We start from the raw sequence: 22678 nt of genomic DNA on the forward strand, positions 1-22678 counted from the left end.
ACATATATTGAAGAAGGAATGTGCAATTTTTACACTACTGCACATGGATAATTTTCTGAGATATCACTCTGCGCATGGGTCAGATTAGCAGTCCAAAATCGCATGGATCTGCATCAAAGGGTGAACGTGAGCAGTAACAGGTTAGCGGGAATTTGTCTGTAACAGTCGGCATGGGGGGAGTGGCGCTATCATCTTTCTTGCCTCCGGACGACTGGGATGAAGTTACACCGCTGGAAATCTGCTCACTAACTGCAAACACATCTTTTTTTTTTGTTTGCCCTTTAGAGCACTAGGGAAATGAGATTAGGAGAATAAATTGTATTTCAACAGGGCATATTTTCTGTAAAAAATATCAAGTGTGTGAAGGCTCATCTTATTTTTGAAATATGGCCAAATATCTTTATATTTAAGGCCGTTAAGGTGCTCCTAAAATAATGTTTGTTAATTAGAGAGTGCAATTAAATACAATTTATCTTTGTAATAATCTGTTCAATTATATTTAAAGTGTGCTGTTATTAATCTTAAATACTGATAATGATATATTCCTTGGATAAAACTATTCCTTAAATATGTGAAGAGGACTATTTTTATTCCACAAAAAAACACAAACTATTGGGTTTACATGAAGGTGGGGGGAGTTTTTGTCCCAAAGTGGATATTTCTAGTTTGTGCAGATTGATGGGTGAAGGCTTATTTTGTCCTGATTTTGCATGTCTATGTGTTGGGAAGTATACACCATTACACAGAATATAAAATCTAGGGATGTAGTTCCAATTCTGGCTTACTCTACTCTACCTACCGTCGGGATGCCGGTGCTCAGAATACCGGCGCCGGAATCCCAACAGCAGTCGGAATTCCGGCACCAGAATCCTTACCGCCGGCATCACGATGGTAAGTAGAGTTAGGGGGAGAGTTCAGTTTAGGGTTAGACACCAGGTGGAGGGTTAGGGTTAGACTGCGGGGGGAGGATGGTTAGGATTAGGCTGCATGGGGGAGGGTTGGGCTGCGGGTGGGTTAGGGTTAGGGGTTAGAGTTAGAATACTTACCTAGTTGGGTCAGGATTCTGATGGTCAGGATGCCGCTCTCTGTAATCTTAGTGCTGGCATCCCGGGATCCCGTACCCAACCCAAAATCTATACAGCTCATTCTAATGAAATAGATTACAATTTTCAGGATACTTAATTACTGCTGACCATTCTAAAACATGTTTTTATGATAATAACAGTTACATTTGTTAATTGGGATTTCATTTTGATGCTAAATATTGTTCGAATCTCTACTAATTGCATGGATTGTTTAAACTTTTTTTTTCTTTTTAAGAACAATTGGCATACTGTTTTACTTCTTTCTACAGGAGTTTTTAATAGAATTGATTGCTAGAGAGAGGAATGAAGCTCTGAAACTTTATGCAAGTAGCAGTGAGCAGGAAAGCATTTCTAACTACCATGAGGAACCCTTGGCAAGTCCAGTCATCTTCCTCAGAAAATGGATGGGTGAGGTAAGCACAGTGTTTATAAAGATAAGCTGCTTTTTGCACGTTTTGTTTATCCAACTTTTGATTCTACCAAGTATACCTACCCTCCAACATGACCTGTTCCATTAGGAAACAAAACACTCTTCTTCTGGACTTCCCACCTAATGTATGATTGCAGCCACCTGTGTTGAACTAGGTAATTGATGAGACAGGTGTTTCAGCACAGGTGGCTGCAATCATAAATTAAGAGGGAAGTCCAGGAGCAGAGCATTTTGTACCTAATGGAATGGGGGGTCTGAGTATACATTGCTTTGCCTGATCAGATGTCATCAGCCACTCATGCACCACACACTTAGCTATATCACAGCCCCTGAATGCCATGCGACCTAGTTTATTTATTGAAGTATTTCAATTAAGAAAAATAAATTTTCTTTCTGCTGAAACAGATTAAAATTGTTTTATACCCCCAGAATAGGTGAGCAGAGGCACATAAGGAGGCTAGGAGGTGAGGTGAGAACCTCACACTGTATCATGAGAAAGAACGGCCCATGATCACAGTATTATAATTATGGCCACTTGGACATTTATTCTAGAAACACTTTTTTTTACTGATAATATAATGCCAAATACAACATTAAAGGCCAGGGGCCTGTTTAAGTTTTGTACACAAATCCAATGGTTTGCGTATAACTCCAGTGAAGAGGGGACTGCATGCAGTGCCCCTAAGGCCACAGCCTAATTACCAGGCAGTGTCCAGTTGGGGGCGGGGATGGAGTGGCACGGCCAGTGTCTTTGTCTTCCAACGCAGATTTACTGGCCTTGGCTATGGATGTAAGACAGCCATACTGAGAAACCTGAGGGTTACTTAGATGACTGATGTTCTCGCAAGTGACCTGATGCTGCGTCCTCACAGCGGATTACACAAGCATGCAGGAGGCATCTATTAACACAAGCTGCCTCCTGCAGCATTAGCATATTTACACACACAGCAGCTGCGTCCATCTCTGAATCAAGCCCAAGAATAATAACCCATAAGATGCCATTTGAAAGCTCTCACCTTATGAGAAGAACGGCCCATGATCACAGTAACACATTTGTGGCCACTACATTGATTGGATAATTAGAAGGCTATTGATCATAACTAAAATGTCCTGTTAACCCTGCAGAAATGCTAGATTTCGCATAGTTAAGTTAATGAGCCATTCATCATCAGGAGTTCAATAGGACCAGCTGATATTCAGCAAACTCCGAAAACTTTAAGTGTTCGGAGCTTGCCTGCATGAACAAGCACCATCTTCAGATGGCGCTAGTTCTCGTAGCCTTGTTCCTTCCTATGGGAAGAAGTTCTGGGGTTTCGAAGAGAGATTCGAATGGATTCCTCTGCCGCCTACTCACTGCCTCCGCCTGGAAGTGACACTGACCTAAGACCTGGTAACTCAGGTAACCCTGGATTCAGACTGTAGTGAAAAATGGAGTGTCCTGATGTCTCATGAAACAGATTATTGTGGGCAAATTCAGCTCATGCAACAGGAAGACTCAAACATCTTGATTGGCTTAAACATACATCCGAATGTACTTCTCCAAATCTTGGTTTACTAGCGCTATCTGGCCATTACTCTGGGGATGGTAGGCTGAAGAGAAGCTCAAGTTAATGCCAAAACACTTGCATAATGTTCTCCGGAATCTAGAGGTAAACTGCACCCCTCGGTCAGAAACAATGTCCTTGGGAAAACTGTGCAACCTAAAGATTTCTCTTATGAATACTTCTACCAGTTTTGGTGCTGAAGGTAGACCCTTTAATGGAACAAAGTAAGCGGCCTTGGAGAATCTGTCCACCACCACCAAGATAGTGTTGAACCCTTGGCAGGAGGGTAGATCCATCACAAAGTCCATGGAGATCAGGCACTGGTAGTGGCAGCATGGGACCTGATAGAGAGTACGGCGGAACTCACAGCTATGACAAGCTGCCACAAACTCCTTATCATCTTGAAAGACCATCGGCCACCAGTACATCCTGAGTAGCTCCAAGGTTATTTTAACTCCTGCATACCCACTGAAATGTGATTAATGTGCCCACTGAAGTAACTGAGCCCGGAATCTTGACCTTGTTGGTGACAGCCACAAAGCAAGCAGGGTTTGTCTTCTCTTACTTCCTCCACTTCAGCAGAATTGAATGCTTGGAACAGGGCATCTGCCTTGATGTTTTTATTACCCAGCCAGTAGGTAATCACCAGATTGAACTAATCGAAAAATAATGATCATCTTGATTGACGGTAAAGCAGTGGGCTGTTTTAAGGTACATCAAGTTCTTATGATCGGTATAGACTGTCACCGGAAATTTAGCTCCCTCCAACAAGTATCGCTATTCCTGAAGGATCAACTTGATGGCTAGTAGTTCTTTATCCCCGGCAACATAATTCTTCTCTGGAGCAGAGAATTCACAGGAATACCACTTACCATTTTTTTCCTACTGCGACAGCACTGTCCCAACTCCAACTATGGAAGTGTCCACTTCCAAGAAAAAAGGTTGGTCACAATTTGGTTGTCTCAGAATGGGTGCTGAAAGGAAACACTGCTTTAGAAGGACAAAAGCTTTGTCTGCCTCAGGAGGCCACACTCAAGTGTCTTGACCCCTCTTGGTAAGAGCAATGTAATGGATGAGTAGTTCCTGATGAACTGGTGATAGAAGTTACAAAAACCCAGGAAGCGTTGTATCACTTTCAACCCAATTGGACGGGGCCAGTTGGCAATGGCGGTAAGTTTCTCTGGATCCATCCGAAGGCAAGACCTGAAATGATGTATCCCAAAAATGTCAGTTCCTTTTGCAAAAAGGAGCATTTTTCTAGCTTGCAGAAAAGCTGATTGGCCCGGGGGCGTGGCAGCTCTTCACATAAGTGTTGGTGATGGCTCACTGTATCTTCAGAGAATATCAATAAGTCGTCCAGATATACCACGAGAAACTTATATAACAGGTCCCAGAAGATATGATTCATGTATTTTTGGAAAACAGCTGGGGCATTGCTTAATCCAAAAGGCATGACTAAATACTCGTAATGACCATCACGAATATTGAAGGCCGTCTTCTACTCACCCCCAGATCAAATTTTGATTATATTGTAGGCCCCGCGAAGATCTAGCTTATTGAAGATTTTTGCCACATTTATCCAATCAGGGCTCTGAGATCAGAGGTAAGGGAAACTGGTCCTTGATGGGAATGGTGTAAAGGCCCCATTAATCAATGCGTGGTCTCAAACCTTTATATTTCTTTTTAACAAAGAATAGGCCAGATCCAGTGGGTGATTTGGACTCCCTGATGAACCCAAACTCCAGATTTTCTTTAATGTATTCTGACACTGCCTGGTACTCAGAAAGACTCTTCCACGAGGAGGCATTTTCCCAGGTAACAAGTCTACAGCGCAGTCTCACTCCAGATGAGCGGGATGCGTCTCAGCCGCCTTTTTACTGGAAGCATCCCAGAAGGACCGGTAAAGAGCTAGAAGTAGATCCTCTGGAGAGATGACTGAACTCTGAATGGCAAGATGTGGATGTTTGACAGATGACAAACATGACCTATGGCATTGAGTACCCCATGACAGGATTTGAGGTTCACTCCAATCTAAAATGGGAGTGTGCTTACAAAGCCATGGAAGACCTAGGACAATTGGACTCTCGTCTGATGGGAGTATATAGAACGTTATCAACTCCTGATGGAGAATGCCCTCTTGCATGGTAACTTCTGTCATTCGGGAGTGGATGGTAGCTATAGGACGTTTATTCTCATCCACTCCAATGTTTCAGAATGGTGTTTGTAGTGGCACACTAGGAATTCCTAGCTCCTGAACCTTCTTTGCAGTAATGAAGTTGTCATTGGCACCCGAGTCTAAAAAATAATTTCAGAGGATTTTCCTAGGACCAGAGTCACATCGATGGAAAAATGAGAGGAAGCATTTTCTTTTAGAGTCTGTTGAAATGCACCTAATCTGACCACGCCTTGATCAGTTAGGCTTTCTTGTTTCCCTGATGCTTTGAGCAGCCAGAGAGAAGATGACCTGGTTCACCACAGTACAGACACAGCTTATTCTTGAACCTCCTTTCCCTCTCTGTGACAGGAAGGTGTGACTTCCCGATCTGCATTGGCTCTTCTGGAGGCTCAACTGGTGCTGTGAAATATGGGGCGAGCTTGAAGCTGAAGCAACGAGACTGTTCTCTCTCTCATGTTCTCTCTCTGTGGTGAAGATCTACCCAGATACACTAGGAAATCAGGTCATCCAGAGAAGTTGGCAATTCCATGGATGCCATTACATCTTTAATTTGCTTTGACAACCCTTGCATGAATGCAGCTACCAAGGCATCGTTGTTCCACCCTAACTTAGAGGCAAGGGTTCAGAATTGCACAGCATTTTGTCCTGCAAAGTGGTTGCCTTGTTTCAAGTACAGAATAGCTGACCCCACGGAGGATACTCGCCAAGGCTCATCGAAGACCTTCTGGTCTTACATTACATTAAGTTTATGCAAAGAGTCAATATTTGCAGTGCTGACCCTTCTTTTTCAAAACCTCTGCAATTCGTCCTGGCATGCTGTCATTCAACGTCTGGGCCACATACTGACTGATGGCTGCCCATTCTTGCCTAATCAATGCTTGGAGTTTGTCAGAATTTGTGGGTTTTTGTTTGTCCAACCACCATTTGAGGATTGACCAAGTTCTCAATGGGATTAAGGTCTGGGGAGTTTCATGGCCATGGAAACAATTTCAATGTTATGTTTCCCGAGCCACTTAGTTATCACTTTTGCCTTATGGCAAAGTGCTCCATCATGCAGGAAAAGGCATTGATCATCACCAAACTGTTCTTGGATGGTTGGGAGAAGTTGCTCTTGGAGGATGTTTTGGTATCATTCTTTATTCATGGCTGTGTTCTTAGGCAAAATTGTGAGTGAGTATTGAGAAAATAATTAAAACATCATTACAATATTTACACCATTAAAGATTACATTAATTTGTTTGATCTATCTAATGTCATGTGACTGTGGTAAGTAATTCATGGGTAAAACGAAGGCCAAACTTTGGTGTCTTACTTTAGAACAAGTGGGAGATGGTTTGAATCACAGAAGCACTCCACTGGCTAGCCATGTCCATGTGCTTCACCATGGCAGTCAGTGGTGGATTTTACCTAGGGGCTGCAGTACTGCAGCCCCCCCCCACCCAGTAAAATCCGCCACCTCAGTGAGCCAGTCGCATTCTGTGCCTGCACTGGCTATACTGTGACTGGCAGTGGCTTCCCATGCGCCAGTCTCCTCCCCCTGAGAGCGGCTTCCCATGCGCCAGTCTCCTCCCCCTGTCACTGCCAGTTCAGGCTGCAATTAGCAGACAGCGTGCTTTTAGTAGTAGGGTAGGGTTTTCAGGCACCCCTACCCAAATTCTAGGGGCTGCAGCCAATGCAGCCCTTTGGAGACCGGTTGATATGCGTATGCACTGCACCTGTCAGATTCATTGCGCAGGCACCGGGACCCGGCTGGAAGGTGAGTGTTCTAAGGATACTGGATTTCAACCTCTATATGCACCTACCTATACCTTCTAAACCCTGCCTATAAACCTCTAAAACTGACGCTATTTGCATACGCAGTCATACAGTAAAATAAAGACTTTAGCTGTGATCTAAGTACAATTTAGCGCAAAAAATTATATAGACCTAAGATACAGTCATACATACAGGACGCGCTCTGGACCAGATACCGGCATCAGCAAGAAACCTCCGTCATTCAGCAATCAGCAAGAAGACTAGAAACCCAGGGTCAAAGCACACATATTTATACCCCCCAGAAATAGACAACACAATAGAGGAGTTTGTTGCTGATCCCATTGGTTCCCAGTGCGGGTGCATTTGTTACAGGGCATTTAACAGGTTGATTCAAATGGCCACAGTCCAGCCTCCAACAGCTGGTTGCCTTTGTTTTCCCACCTCATGCAAATCTAGACTGGTGGTGTTACAAAGTACATTTTGGTTCTTTATGTCTTTACGGTCCATAAGTTGCGAACGCATGTTCCGATCTTCACACCGATGATACCGGAAAGCTGTGGATAAAGTGCGGATCAGTATAATATCAAACACGGCTTAGTTATCACGTATTAAACCTTAGATACCAAAATAGTCTTCATTTCACAGCATTTGTAATAAATGAATAAAACTTGGATCTTTTACTTTATAGCTATGGAACCTTTTGTGTAAGCGTGCATTATGTAAGTATTAGGGATATGGGAAAAGACACTAGTTAGGTTTATCTGATTTGGGGCAGATGTGCACACATGCAGCTATATATATATATATATATATATATATATATATATATATATACAAATATATATATATATATATATATATATATAATTATATATACACACACATATCTCATTCCTTACTAACAGTTTCAAACTGCAATGCAAATGTGTTATGGGCAGTGAGTTTCACTTCTCAAACAAGGTGGAGACCCCCAGCTGTGAAGCTGGGGTCATTCTGTCTGGGAGTGAGACTAAAACCTGTTTAGGATTCAGACAAATTCAATTGTGTAGATCAATGTCTGGGTTATATTACAATTGCCACAACTATACTTGTCTATATACAGGGATTCCCAATTTGTATGTAAAACACTCACAGTATTCTGGTGTATTGTCTATTCTATTTACTTTTCTCAGGAGGCTGTTTTTCTAGTTGTTTTGGTATTTCTCTATGCAAGGTTGTCCCCAGAATGGGCCTGTCATGGCTTCTAAAAAGATTATCAAAAACATTGCCATCTGTACTTAGCTCGTGAGTTGTAACTTAAAATGGCGCTGGTCGCAAAATGGCGTCTTGCAGATTCTTATTTTTAAGATGGAGTCTAGCTGCCATTCGCAAGATGGCATCGCGCACGCTAATTTTTACGCTGATTTCGTCTCAGCCACTAATCCAGCTTCGGCAGTCCACTCTTTGATAGCGAACAACATGCTATCACACTCTGATTTAAAATAAATTTAGGCATACATTTATATATTACTTAATGTTATTAGGGGATGGCACAAGGTGGTTCTTAATCCATCAATAATGTGTCTCTAGGAGGGGACATAAAACTACCATTATACGCACACCACAGACCTTGGGAGATCATGTGAAAGATGTGGGGATGCACCAGTCCTATAAAGGAAGTTTTGATGGGGAATTAGGGACTTACATTATTTGAGGTGTTTTTAAAATAACATTTTGATAATACTTTTTATGCACATCTAAATATAATACATTGTATGATGGTATTTCTAGTTCAGGGTTGTAATGCAGTTCTACATTTACCTCAGTATTCATATGGGTACTACTAACCACCATCATAATTTCGCTCTTCCGATTTACCTTATTTTAAAATTTTCCACACTTCAACACATTAGGAACACACTTGACACATATGCCAATTACTATGATGACAACCAATATAAGGATCAGGAGTTTACCTATGCTTGCTATCATTTCCTGGACCCACTCCCCTAGACCTGAGAACCACTTCACGGGGTTCAACCATGACACCCATTCCTCTACCTTTTCCTCTACTTCAGCCACTGAAGCATTATGGTTCTTCCGAAATTCCCATTTTAGCTGCAGAATTTCATCCATCTTCCGGTCTATCACCTCCTTGGGGTCACTGGTGTTATTAGTAATATATGTGCCGCACTTTACTCCAAACTGGGTGGCCAAAGTTACGCAATACCCTCCAGTGACAGCTGTTAAATAATTTAGCACTAGTCTGTGTTGCACCAGTTCTTTCTTGTATGCTTGCAATTCCCTACCTGTATACCTGAAGGTGTCACCATACAACTCGGTGATATTATCTATCAATTTAGCAAGATCTTGGATATATCTAAAATTTAGCGTACCCCGAGTGATCCTGGTGGGATCCAATGCGACTAAAACTTGAAAGCCAGTTGTCTCACTAATTAACTAAGTGGCTTTATGCATGTCACCAGGTATCATATTTCTTTGGTCTCTGTGTTCATACTGTGTGTGAAGATATGGTGATGGTGTGTTTTTATGAATACCAAGCATTTCACCATGTGTAAGGGTCATAATTTCTGGAAGCAGTCTTCCCAAATAACATAGCAATTACGGTACTAAGATTGGTCAGACACTCCCCTGATTTGGCATAGCACTCCTCCTCCTGACTCCACTCCATCAGCACTGCCATCAGCTCCCATCTTCTCTATCGGTCCTCCATCACAGAAACTGGGTATCCCCAAACAGATCATCACGACAGAAACTCTGGAAGAAAGAACTAGGATGACCACAGCAGACCACTCCATTGCTGGAAGCACTGATCTACACATTTCTTTAGCTCAGGTATCTCACTGCACCTTTTAACCCTCCCGGAACAGGCTCGCAATCGACAGGTTCACGTTATCTGCCTCGACTCCGCCCCATATCTCCACCGGTTGGTTGACCTTTCTACAGTGAGTGGAATGGACCCAGGTATCTCTCTCGGCCACCTTCAGCAACACTGGATTCGGACCTTCCCAACGATCAGTCAAACAACCTGAGCGAAAAAAAATTCGGATCATAACAAATTCCCCAGGTTTGACATCATGACAGTTTGCATCAGACATGTTGGAAAATAACATTTTCAATTTCAGTTGTTCTTACTCATCTTCGTGAGACACTGCACAGTAACCTCATTATCATATTTTCACATGAGGCTGCCTGTTAAACAGTATCTCAAAGGGGGACAGGTAGACAGATGGTCTGGGATGATCTTGATATTAATACCCATCACCTTACACAGGTTATAAAAGACATTACTTGTGAAATGAGTATCCCTCCTATATTCAATTATTCTATGGATACTGTATTTGTACACAAATTCCTGCAATTTAAATTCTGTTATCAATATCTACTGCTCTAAATATTGCCTGGGCCCCTGGGTTGGACAGTATTCCGAGTATTTGACCTTAGCCTGGCATGGCTGCCGTTTGTCCTTAGCGACCTTGTGTCCTGTGTGTGAGAGATAAAGCACAACAGTTTAATATCATTTAAACATGACCTAAATAAAAACAATAAATCGTCCACATTTTACATTAGAACAGATCCATTGGCAGGTTGAAAAGATTGTAAACAGTCATATAAGGCCTGGGAGAAGATACTGGGGTTGTCTATGAACCCATGGGACACTCGTGTCCATGTGTAGTGTACACCTTCCCCTAGGTGGGAAAAGAAAAATACTGACAGTCAAGGTGTTAGGGCACAGGGAAGAAAGCAAAACAGAGATTGGGTATCAGTTACATCAATTACCATTACCAGTTTTTCCCTAGTACTTCCCGTCAACCTGTCTATCTGCAGACCACAAGTATGACCCGACTCCTAGCATTGGCTCCCACTCTCCAATAAAGCATTAACAGCCACAATTGGAGCTGGTGCCTGTTGGACATTTGCTGGTCTCTGTGCATATCCCTTATGGGGATATCCAGGTACTCCCTGGTTTGGGGGACCTACCCTCTTTGCCGTGCAGCTCTTATGTGTCCTGGCTGGTTGCAATTAAAACACTTCCGTGGGAAGGATTGTTGTGTGGGTTGAACAGGAGAGAAAGGTGGTGGGTATGGGTAAGGATATTGAGGAAGAGGATTTTGTGGGAGGTATGGAGCTTGTGGGTAGTATGGGACTTGTGGTTGTGTAGGATAAGTGGGATAAGGCTGTGTTTGCTGTTGTGTAGGATTAGTGAGGGCGTATAACTGTTCAGGTGCAGGTGTGGGTGCAGGTGTGTCTGCTGGCTGTGATGTTACGTTCATTCCTTCCAGAGCTTGAATACTGACAGCCATTAGTTTCTCGCTCTGTCTCTCTCTTCTTTGAGATGTTTTTATCATGGCGGATTCTATGAGGGTATCTATTGTGACTCCCCTCCAGCCAGGCTGTGAGGTCTGAACCCGGGTTTTTAGGTTCTCTTTAAGGCCATCCATGAGTATGGTGACAATCATTCCCCTGTGGTGAATGCTATCTTTAATATCCTCTAACCCAGTGTACTGGGTGATAGCCTGCAGAGCCCGGTCGCAATAATCTTCTGCAGATTCACTCTCCTTTTGCTTTATGGTGAAAATTTTGTTCCAGTTAACTACTACTGGAAAATATACACCCAATTGAGTTATAATATGGGTAATGTTACCTTGGTTTACTTGGTCTGTTAAGGGAACGTCACCATCCAATACACAATCCGTGATAAATTTTGTCACGTCCATATTGCGTGATAGACAGGCCCTTAACACCACCCGCCAATCTTTATTGGTGGGCTCATGAGAACTACCCAAATTTCTCAAAAATCTTTGACATTTGGCTAATTCCTTTTTGGGATCGGGGAAATCATTAATGATGGAATTTAGCTCTGCTCTTGTCCAAGGACAATGCATTACCACATCCCTTGTAGGTACAACTCCGTTCGCGTCCGCATTCCCATTTGGAACAGTGATTGTCCGAATGGTATGCAGACCGGCCGCAGTGCTACCTTTGACCTTATTACCTGGCTGGGGGTTTAGTCTGTTGCTGCAACATATAGTATTAACAACTTTCTCCATGGGCGCAGAGGAGTTTAACACTTCCTGTGCTGTTATAGATGGAGATGGTGGCACCACTTGAGCTTGTCGGTTATGGTTACTGAAGTGAGGGTACAGGTTGCTTGTTACATTTTTATGAGTTTTTTTCATGACTTTATCTGCACCTCCATCCACATAAGGTGGCGGTGGTGCGCGTGAACTACAGGCAATACCTTCCGCAACGCTACCGTGCCGCACATGCGCACCATTTTGCGGCTCGCAAGCATTGCAATCCAGCGCCGCGGGGTGTATTTGCCTGCAATGCGCTCGCAATGCTAGTTTGTGTCGCTTGTACATTTTTAAGCCACACATCCCCTTCATGCTGCCACAATTTTAAACATTCATAATAATTTACTTTTTTATCTCGAGAACGCATCAGAGTGATGTGATCCCGGACATTATCCAATACATCTTTATCAAAACTACCAATCCTGGGAAACGGTCTAACACACTTCATCGTTATTTTAAACCATACGTCACATTACCTTATTGCATAAGTACCGTACTTAGTATGCATAATACGACGGGCCGATCCAAGCAGCACTTCCATTAGTAGCACATCATTGTCTAACATTTCTATTGTTTGCGTGGCTCCCATCTTGGGACAACTCCTACGTTTTTCAATAAAAATTTAAACTGGTGAAAGACAATTAAGATACTTTCACTTACCTGCGGACACCTTTGAAAAAGGGTGTATCCGCAAACCCTATGGAGGACTTCTAGACGCTTCCACTCACCTACAGAAGTAAAGGCCGCTTCCGCTCAGCAATCCCTTTTTGACTACCTTTCAACTGCTAGGGGGCAGCAAAGTACCCTTTGTGTTCCAGTTTATTTCGTCCACCCTCCCACCAGCTCACAATCATAATTTAACCAAAATTATGCGGTTCAATTATAGTGTTCAAATAAGCCTAACAGATCACACACATTTATTACTGAACGCTATAATCACGCTGGGGGCCGAGCCCTAACAAAAATAGCAACCCATACACCTGCTTTGTGTAAAGTAAACAGTAAGCTGCTACCGAGTCACTAGGCCAACTCCTGCGCCTAGCATTTAAGGGTCCTACGATACCCTTAACATTTAGGTCCCGTGTTACACCCTAAACAAATACTCACTGATACACACTTTTTTCCTGCGCAGAAAAATACACGTTAACCCAGATATTAGCAACAATTGATAATGTAAACTCAATGGCTTTGTTTAAACACGTGGCAGCACAACTGGAAAATGCGTATACGCTATTGTGCGTATATTGTACCACACAACCGTATGACGTACCCTTAGCTGCGGATGCAAAAGTGCCTCCCTATTGTGCGCAAAAATGCGACTTAGCCGCGTGCGCAATACTGCGACACCCCTTTTAAATGCAAAATACTATCAACAAAGGAAAACAAACTTCTTCCTCTCTTGTCCCTGGATTCTAGTCAGCGTCTCTTGGTCACACGATAACGGGTAGCGATCTCTCAGCATCGAATGGTTGCAGGTAAGACTGCTTGTGGCCACTATCCACCCTTTGCTGAGATATAGATATCCTTGTATATATCGTGTGATTAGGTACGTGACTTCACTATGAGCCCCCAACTAAGGATACTGGATTTCAACCTCTATACGCACCTACCTATACCTTCTAAACCCTGCCTATAAACCTCTAAAATTGACGCTATTTGCGTACGCAGTCATACAGTAAAATAAAGACTTTAGACCTTGAACATGTGTAACAAAGCACAAAGTATTATTGAAGTAAAGTACAGTCAGTTACACGCTGTGATCTAAGTACAATTTAGCGCAAAGAATTATACAGACCCAAGATACAGTCATACATACGCACGTGCTCTGGACCAGATACCGACATCAGCAAGAAACCTCCGTCAATCAGCAAGAAGACTAGAAACCCAGGGTCAGAGCACACATATTTATACCCCCCCAGAAATAGACAACACAATAGAGGAGTTTGTTGCTGATCCCATTGGTGCATTTGTTACAGGGCATTTAACAGGTTGATTCAAATGGCCACAGTCCAGCCTCCAACAGCTGGTTGCCTTCGTTTTCCCACCTCATGCAAATCTAGACTGTTGGTTTTACAAAGTACATTTTGGTTCTTTATGTCTTTACGGTCCATAAGTTGCGAACACATGTTCCAATCTTCACACATGTTCTGACCACCCACAGCTAGACCATCGCGACCATCGGGCTTGCGACGAGACCCTTGTGGTAGGGTCTCGTTGCCGCAAGCCCTGGAGTGCTTTCGGCTCTATCAGAGCTGAGAGCACTCCCACTGACATCACTTGTGATGTCAGTGGGGCCAGCTCCAGACAGTAGACGTTCCCATGGGAACGCCTCCGTCTGGGCAGCCACGCCCCGGCACGCCCACCAAAGGGGGCATGCTGTCACTCACCATCGACAGCACGCCCCCTTTGTAGCGCATGCACACGACGGAGCTGGCTCTCTCGTTCGCATGCACACTGGGCTAACATCGACCCGCTTGCGAGCGCTCAGCGCTCGTGAGCGGGTCTGAATCAGGCCCAAAGTGCGGATCAGTATAATATCAAACACGGCTTACTTATCACATATTAAACCTTAGATACCAAAATAGTCTTTTATTTCACAGCATTTGTAATAAATGAATAAAACTTGGATCTACTTTATAGCTATGGAACCTTTTGTGTAAGTGTGCATTATGCAAGTATTAGGGATATGGGAAAAGACGCTAGTTAGGTTTATCTGATTTGGGGCAGATGTGCAGGCATGCAGCTAATAAACAGCATTCGCATGCAGGATATTGTGCATTCGCTACTGTGCGTAATGTGCGGTGTTTATGCATGAGATTCTATTTATGATGGATTTAACATATATATATATATATATATATATATATATATACACACATATATCATTCCTTACTAACAGTTTCAAACTGCAATGCAAATGTGTTATGGGCAGTGAGTTTCACTTCTCAAACAAGGTGGAGACTGGTGGTGTTGCAAAGTAAATTTTGGTTCTTTATGTCTTTACGGTCCATAAGTTGCGAACGCATGTTCCGATCTTCACACCGATGATACCGGAAAGCTGTGGATAAAGTGCGGATCAGTATAATATCAAACACGGCTTAGTTATCACGTATTAAACCTTAGATACCAAAATAGTCTTAATTTCACAGCATTTGTAATAAATGAATAAAACTTGGATCTTTTACTTTATAGCTATGGAACCTTTTGTGTAAGTGTGCATTATGTAAGTATTAGGGATATGGGAAAAGACACTAGTTAGGTTTATCTGATTTGGGGCAGATGTGCAGGCATGCAGCTATATATATATATATATATATATATATATATATGTATATATTATATATACACACACATATCTCATTCCTTACTAACAGTTTCAAACTGCAATGCAAATGTATTATGGGCAGTGAGTTTCACTTCTCAAACAGAGTGAGACTAAAACCTGTTTAGGATTCAGACAAATTCAATTGTGTAGATCAATGTCTGGGTTATATTACAATTGCCACAACTATACTTGTCTATATACAGGGATTCCCAATTTGTATGTAAAACACTCACAGTATTCTGGTGTATTGTCTATTCTATTTACTTTTCTCAAGAGGCTGTTTTTCTAGTTGTTTTGGTATTTCTCTATGCAAGGTTGTCCCCAGAATGGGCCTGTCATGGCTTCTAAAAAGATTATCAAAAACATTGCCATCTGTACTTAGCTCGTGAGTTGTAACTTAAAATGGCGCTGGTCGCAAAATGGCGTCTTGCAGATTCTTATTTTTAAGATGGAGTCTAGCTGCCATTCGCAAGATGGCGTCACGCACGCTAATTTTTAGATCTGAAGGGCCTCTTCAGATCTAAATGCATTTACCACTTAAAAACACTAAGGGGTGGATTCAATTAGTCTCGAAGCAGTGCCCGAGGCTACTCAATTGCAACCCACGATAAGCCCGCAGACTGCACGCTGTTTTCTGTTCACCTCCTCCTGAGACACGAACAGATATCCAAGTTAAGTAGGGCTTTCTGCCTTTATTGCAGCCACAGCAAACATGTTAACCCATTGCTCTGGGTGCTTAGCCGTGGACTTACTGCACAATCAAAAGGGCATGATTTTTTTATACCCGCAAACCATTGTACTTTAATAATTCACTTATTATCAGTTGTATTTATCATATTCATGTCTGAGCCAGCTTGCAATGAAACTGATAGCCCACATTTAGCTTTCAGTTCTCCTTTCTAAAACAAATGTTACATTTTTGTTTTAATTAAAGCATTAAAAATCACAAATAATATTTGTTTCCTAAATAACTAAAGTATATGTTTGATAATGGCTACAGTATTACAGTATAGACTGTAATTTCCTGCTTGTGTTTGCTGCCTGAAGTTTGTGATTTCAGCCTGTAATGTCTGGCGTGCTGGTCTAATACAGTATTTCATCAGGGGCAATGTAAATTTACCACACTCTTTAATGTCATGCTGATTGACCATCGTTGTGCTATCACCTGCATCACTGATGTTCAATGTAAGTTAGCCATCTACATAAATATTATTGTCTATTAACAGTCCATGTACTTACTGGAGCATGCTCATTGTGGGCCTGATTCAGAGATAAGCTAGGTTCACTCTGGGGCTGAATTATGTTTGTATGCAAATGCAAGCGCAGTTGTGATCTTTCACGGATTGCAATTGCAAAAATATGCTACTGACTTCCTCTGCTATCCAGTACATAGAGACGCTCACTGAAAGCATCTTACATCCACTGCACATGCACAGTACCAGAAACATCTGAAACATTGAATGCAGATCAGGCGGCCACCAGCCTTCTGAGTAGGTCCAGGCCCGCTGAGAGCCGCGGCGGGCCTGGGTAATAGGGGGCGTGACCTAATCGCGGGAGCCGTGGCCACGCCCCTTCCCAAAAAAAAAGAAAAAGATTTGCAGCGCCGCTCTGCGCGCTGGGGAGGGGGGCACTCTGAGGCCCCTCAGCCCTGCTCAAAGCCAGGGGGGACGCGATCAGTGTGATCGCTCCCCCCCACAGGCATAGGAGACTGCTGTGGCTGCTGCTCAGCAGCCACGAGCAGGCTCCACTGCAGCTCAGCACACGCTGTGTGCTGGGCTGCTGTGAGAGAGGGGGAGCGGCACCGGACCCGGGCCCCCACCGGGCCCCTCAGGAAGCCCGGGCCCCGGTAATCTGTACCCGCTACCCCCCTCTCGGCGCCCCTGAGTAGGTCTAACCTGTCGCAGACATAGCAGGTCTCCAGACACGCAGAGAACTCTCCTGCTGCAGGCAAGAATGCAGTGGCTAATTTTTGCACACCCAGAAAACAGTGTTTAAACAGTCCTGACACACCTACGTTTCTCTAGCTACCCCACATTACCTCCCCCATACACTGACTACCTGTCACTTTGGAAATTAATCCTCTGTGTGAACGTAATTGCAATATAATCGGTGCACAATGGCTAATGCGCATGGCTAATAATCGCTCAATCTGCGTAAACATTGGCATTTGCGTACAAACATGCAGTATATCAGGCCCTTTGTTCAATAATCAGGCTGAGCTGACAATAATCGACTGCTTGATTTGATTATTGCACAGAGGACCTCATTCAGAGGCGCTCGCAAAATGTGAGCGCTTGCTCTGAATGAGGCGCCCGCATCTATTTTCCGGCCCAGCCTCCTGGCCGCTCGCTCAGGCATGTACTTTAGGAGCAAATCAAAATAAGGCGCAAACAAGGAGCAATTAACTCCTAGAATAAACCATGTTGTAATGCACAAAGTGCAAATGTATTATTTTTTTTGCATGCATGCAGGGTAAATACTGGCTGCTTTTGCATGTAGCAAACAAATACTGTACAGCTTTCTCTTTACAGTGACGCTAGGAAACACCTCTTCCCAACTATCTCCCTGCACATTTTGAATGTGCCTCACCTACAGTGCAACACCTATGTTCATGAGAAACAGCCTTTGACATTATCAAGTTACCTGCCTTTAGTACATTGGGGCTTATTCAGTGTTGTGCGCAAACCCGACTGTTTGCGTACAACACCAATGGTGAGAGATCTGCGCATGGCCCTGGCAGAGTGAAAGCATTGGCCAACCTGCGTAACCTTAGGTTTACTCAGATTGCCAATGTTTTCACAGGTGATGTGATGCTGTGTCCTCGGACGCAGCAGCTGATCATGGAAGCTTGAACTGAGCGTCTATTTACATAAGACCCCTCCTGAAACATTAGCATATTTACACACAATAGATGGAGCTGCTGTGTACACTGCATCCATCTCTGAATCAGGCCCATTGTGACCAAAATGTAATAAGCTCCAATTTGCTGGTTTCGGCACGAATCCAGAGAAATAGCTGCTAGATTTAAATGGAACTGGTTTTGCCTTCAAATCTCGCCGCTATCTCGTCAAAATCACTCCGAAATCAGCAAAACGGAGCCCATTACGCCCGGACCTGGGTCTGAATGACCACATTAGATCTGTGCACAGAAACTTTTCCAAAAGCTTAGGGCATTTATGACACCGAGGAGAGTAGGATACAATATTATTGCCGAATTTTCCCTATTATTTTATGTGTGTTAGTAACTGTACTTTGTAATCAGGCTTTTACTCAAGACTTACTATTAATGTTAGGTATTTCAAGACTGAAGAATAGCAGCACTTCCAAAAAATGGAGTTGTTAATCATCTTGTTTTTATCCAGTGCTTTGTAAACTCACTAGATATGCCTGCAGTGTTGCTAATATGGGATCAGCTGTTCATGCAGAACTGGAATCATAAAGTGATGGAGAGTTTCTGCCTCGTAATACTTATGTTACTGAGAGATTCAATCATGGCTGCCAGAGATTATCCTGCAATCAGACAGGTAAAGCATTGTCATTTCAGAAGACAGATTCATGTCCTTTACTGTGCAATTATGTAAATACATGTTTTTACTATCTTAGAAACCTACTCAACAATTTCTGAACGAGTTAGTCTATTATTTATTTGAAACTGCAAAATGAAAAACAGAAAGTAAATGACACATAAACAAGTTTGTTCTTTTCTATTTATTTCAATGATGAAAACGATATTTACAATAACCTTAAGTTTACTTAACATATACTTAAGTGTATAGTAATGTTAAACTGCACCTGTCATGCAGAGATAAAAACAAAGTGTGTGAATTATTACTATTAAATGTACAACAAAAATAATGATTTACTAAATATTATTATTTTACATACATGGTACATTTTGGTTATAAAAGTGCAATAGCTACTACAAAATATTGCCTGCAAATGAAGTCCCCGATTCAGCACGGATCACAATTGTGATCGCAGCTGTATAATCGCACGCAATGAAGCTGCAAAATATGTTAATGCCTGCTACAGCTCAGCCAGCATAGAGACGCTCACTACTGCCTTCTCATATCCGTAATACCGCGCAGTCCTGTGTATAAATCGAAGCACATCGGCCCGTCATGCACAATTACAGCAGTCTGACCAGTTGCAGAAACTGCAAGCCTAGTCGCACGCAACGAGTGCTCAAAATGCGTATGCCATCGCAGTGGCTAATTTATACACGTCCAAGCAACGGCGTTCAAACGGACAGGCACGCCTGCTTTTTTCTAACCACTCCCCCGTCACCACCCCCAAATGCTCACAGCCTGTCACTCACTCTGTGATGGATTCCTATCTGCGCAGTGCGGTGCATACGCATGCGCAGCACTGAACAATCGGCCGATCTGCGTACAAAGTTGCAAATGCTTACGCTGATGAATTAGGCCCTAAGTTTATTGTATGTGGTTTAAAGAGGGCGTTGGCTACTGACCATTTCTTGAAGTGGCTGCTAGATTTTTCAATGTATTAAATATTAAAAAACACAAAACAAAAACAATAAACTTAGGGCCTGATAATAGTTAGTAAGACCTTTTGGAGAACCTTCTGCAGCAGTGTTGGGATTGTAAACTACCCTGGACCTGACTATGGGCTCTATTTATTATCATTATTTTTACTAATATAAAGTGAAAAAGGGTGTTTTCACACCCTTTTCACATTATTTTATTTTCACCTAAAGTTACTACAGGGCAATTGGAGTAGAATTCGTAAAATTCTACTCCAAGCCCTAATTATCACTTATTTTTAGTAATCAGATCGCATTTCCCATGATTGTAATGGGAAATGCGATCTCTGTGCAAGTTACTAAAAATAAATTGTGAAAAAAATACCTGGGGAGCCCCTGTGATAAGGGTAACCGGTATCTCCCGGTTACCGGACTCCTGCTCCGCTCTAACATGCAGAGCAGAGCCCGGATTGTAGTAAATAGAGCCCTATGGGTTATATAGTTTATTAAATGTATTTTCCTTGGCAGCACTCTATTTATCATAAAACTAACTTTTAATGATGAGAAGAGATTTAATTAAAACACATTTTATGCAGTTACTTTTTGTAGGAAATTAGAAAATCAGCTTCAGATCTTCTATTATATGCACTTGCACTTTTACCCAATTCATCCTGTATCCCTCTATCTTTCCAAATTGTACCTATCATACTTCTGATTTATGTATATATCTATTGTTTTATTTATATGTTTGTGTTGATTTTGTCCCCATTGAAAAATACTGCAAAGTATGCTGGCACTAAATAAAAGTTGATCATAACAAATAATAATAATAACAATAATAATAATAATAATAATAATAATAATAATAATTCCTACATATATAATATATGATTTATAATTTATTTTATTCTGTATACTTTTCAGCATTCCTAATTATAATTTGGCATATTTTAGGCTATGCACTTATCTGCCCAAACAATACCTTCAAATTACGGGCCACCACCTCTATATTAAGACCCCACTCACTTTCACCACAGAAATAAAGACCATCTGGGCAAATTTGGGACTGTTAGGGGTATATTAGTAGTAAGACAACATTAGCTGTGATGTCTGATTATTTGTATATAATAGCCTGCTAAGGTGCATGTGCACTATTAAATGCTTGCAAAATGGGGAGATATATCCTTTCTCATCAATAATGGTCAACATACAGCACAGAATGCTAGAAACTGGACCTCTCGCAAGCAGTTCAGTAGATTTGTAATTAATACATTGTAATGTGATTTAGTAATTAATGATTTCTGCAGCTACTTGAGTCTGTCATCAGCTCTCTTTTCCCGCTGATAGGCGGTAGACCTTTTTCCATAAACTAAGAATAGTACATAAAAAGACCTTGGGCCTTTTACTATGCTCTGTCTTAAGACCCAACATGTTACTGTAAGCAGTTCCATGGCTTCCAGTTGGCATTTATGATCTATCAAAATAGACTTGAAATGAGACTGAACTTTTATATTCAGGACTGTACAAATCACCAATCTGTACTGCAATCATTGGCATAGCAGAAACAACAGACAAAAGCCAGGACAACAGTGTTACTTTAAATGCAATCCATTTTCAAAGGTTATCAGTGATCCCCTGTTTTTGCATAATTCCTCTATTCCTTTTTGAGAGAGGTTTTGTTTTTGTCTCTACAGTCCACATACAGTTTTATTATAATTTTCTTAATAATTATTTATTTTGTTCAGTGTTATTTATTGTGAAAAAGAATTGTGGCTTTAATGATCACAACGTTTTTATAGATGCTTTGTATGCTTTGTATATGTACAATAATTTGTTACTAGTTTTCTGCTCTTAGGGGTCGATCCTAATGGACGCACTTTACGGAAGCCTGGATTCGCAGAATTCTGCCTCAGAGCGGGCGTTAAGAGTGCGAGGTGCCGGTCCGTTGTCGGCGTTTTAACGCCGTTGCAACAGCAACTCGCACCCCTCGAGGCTAATTGGATTGACCCCTTAGAATACTTGCCTTGTTATGTATATGTTCTTGTGTCAGAATTCAGTGTCTGGCTCCCAAGGCTGATCAGGCTACAGCCTAGTGCCCAGTCTGGAGGGGGAGCGTGCTGCCAGCTGCCATCTGGTTTAATGTAATCAACAGCTGAACATCCCATGCTCAGCAGTTACTATATGCCTCCACCGTGAAATGCAAACACCCCCCCCTGAGCCCCTCCTCCTGCATCAGAGGTTTTCTCGCTGCGCATTTGTCCAAGATGAATAGTGCATGCGTCCCAAAGATCCATGCTGTTTTGATGGGGGTTTCAGGTTGGTAATAGGTGTGGGTGACTAACAGGCGGGGGCATGTCGTGGATGTGTCGGTGTCAGCCACTGTGTCTAAAGACGCAGTTCCACTTACATCTGTGGCCATGGTCCCTCGCTACTGTAGCTGCTTCCACCTCTGAATCACCCCCAGACTGTGCAGTGCAGACCGATGGTGACTGGAGAGAGTTCTGCCACCTGCATAATTAAAAAACGGGGGGGGAAGGGGGGGTAGTCATAAAACACATTGGAGGGATAGGGGGGCATAAAACATGGGGTAATGGTGGGGTCATAAAACACGTGGGATAAGGTGGTCATATGTTGGGCAGATAAGGGCAGACAAAGAATGTTGGGGGCGATATGGGGGTATAAAACACAGGGGGATAGGAGGAGGTGTAAAACACATTGGGAGTATGGGGGGATCATAAAGCAAGTTTGAGGACATATAAGCGTTGCCATACTTTAGTAAAACGTTGAAAACAATTGTTATTT

General features: G+C 42.4%; 1 protein-coding gene across 4 annotated transcripts in view; it reads left to right on the forward strand.

Annotated features, from left to right (window-relative positions):
* LOC148506705 (uncharacterized) overlaps positions 1-22678 on the forward strand; it is a 383360-nt gene that overhangs the window by 161485 nt on the left and 199197 nt on the right. For all 4 annotated transcript variants that reach the window (XM_088446314.1, XM_088446317.1, XM_088446315.1 and 1 more), the window contains 2 exons: positions 1355-1498; positions 18756-18917. In XM_088446314.1, the coding sequence (XP_088302440.1) occupies positions 1355-1498; positions 18756-18917 (306 nt within the window). The remainder of the gene's footprint in view (positions 1-1354; positions 1499-18755; positions 18918-22678) is intronic.

The sequence above is a fragment of the Taudactylus pleione genome, unplaced genomic scaffold (assembly GCF_031769625.1).
Source record: "Taudactylus pleione unplaced genomic scaffold, aTauple2 ptg000397bl, whole genome shotgun sequence".
NCBI classification, from domain to species: domain Eukaryota; kingdom Metazoa; phylum Chordata; class Amphibia; order Anura; family Myobatrachidae; genus Taudactylus; species Taudactylus pleione.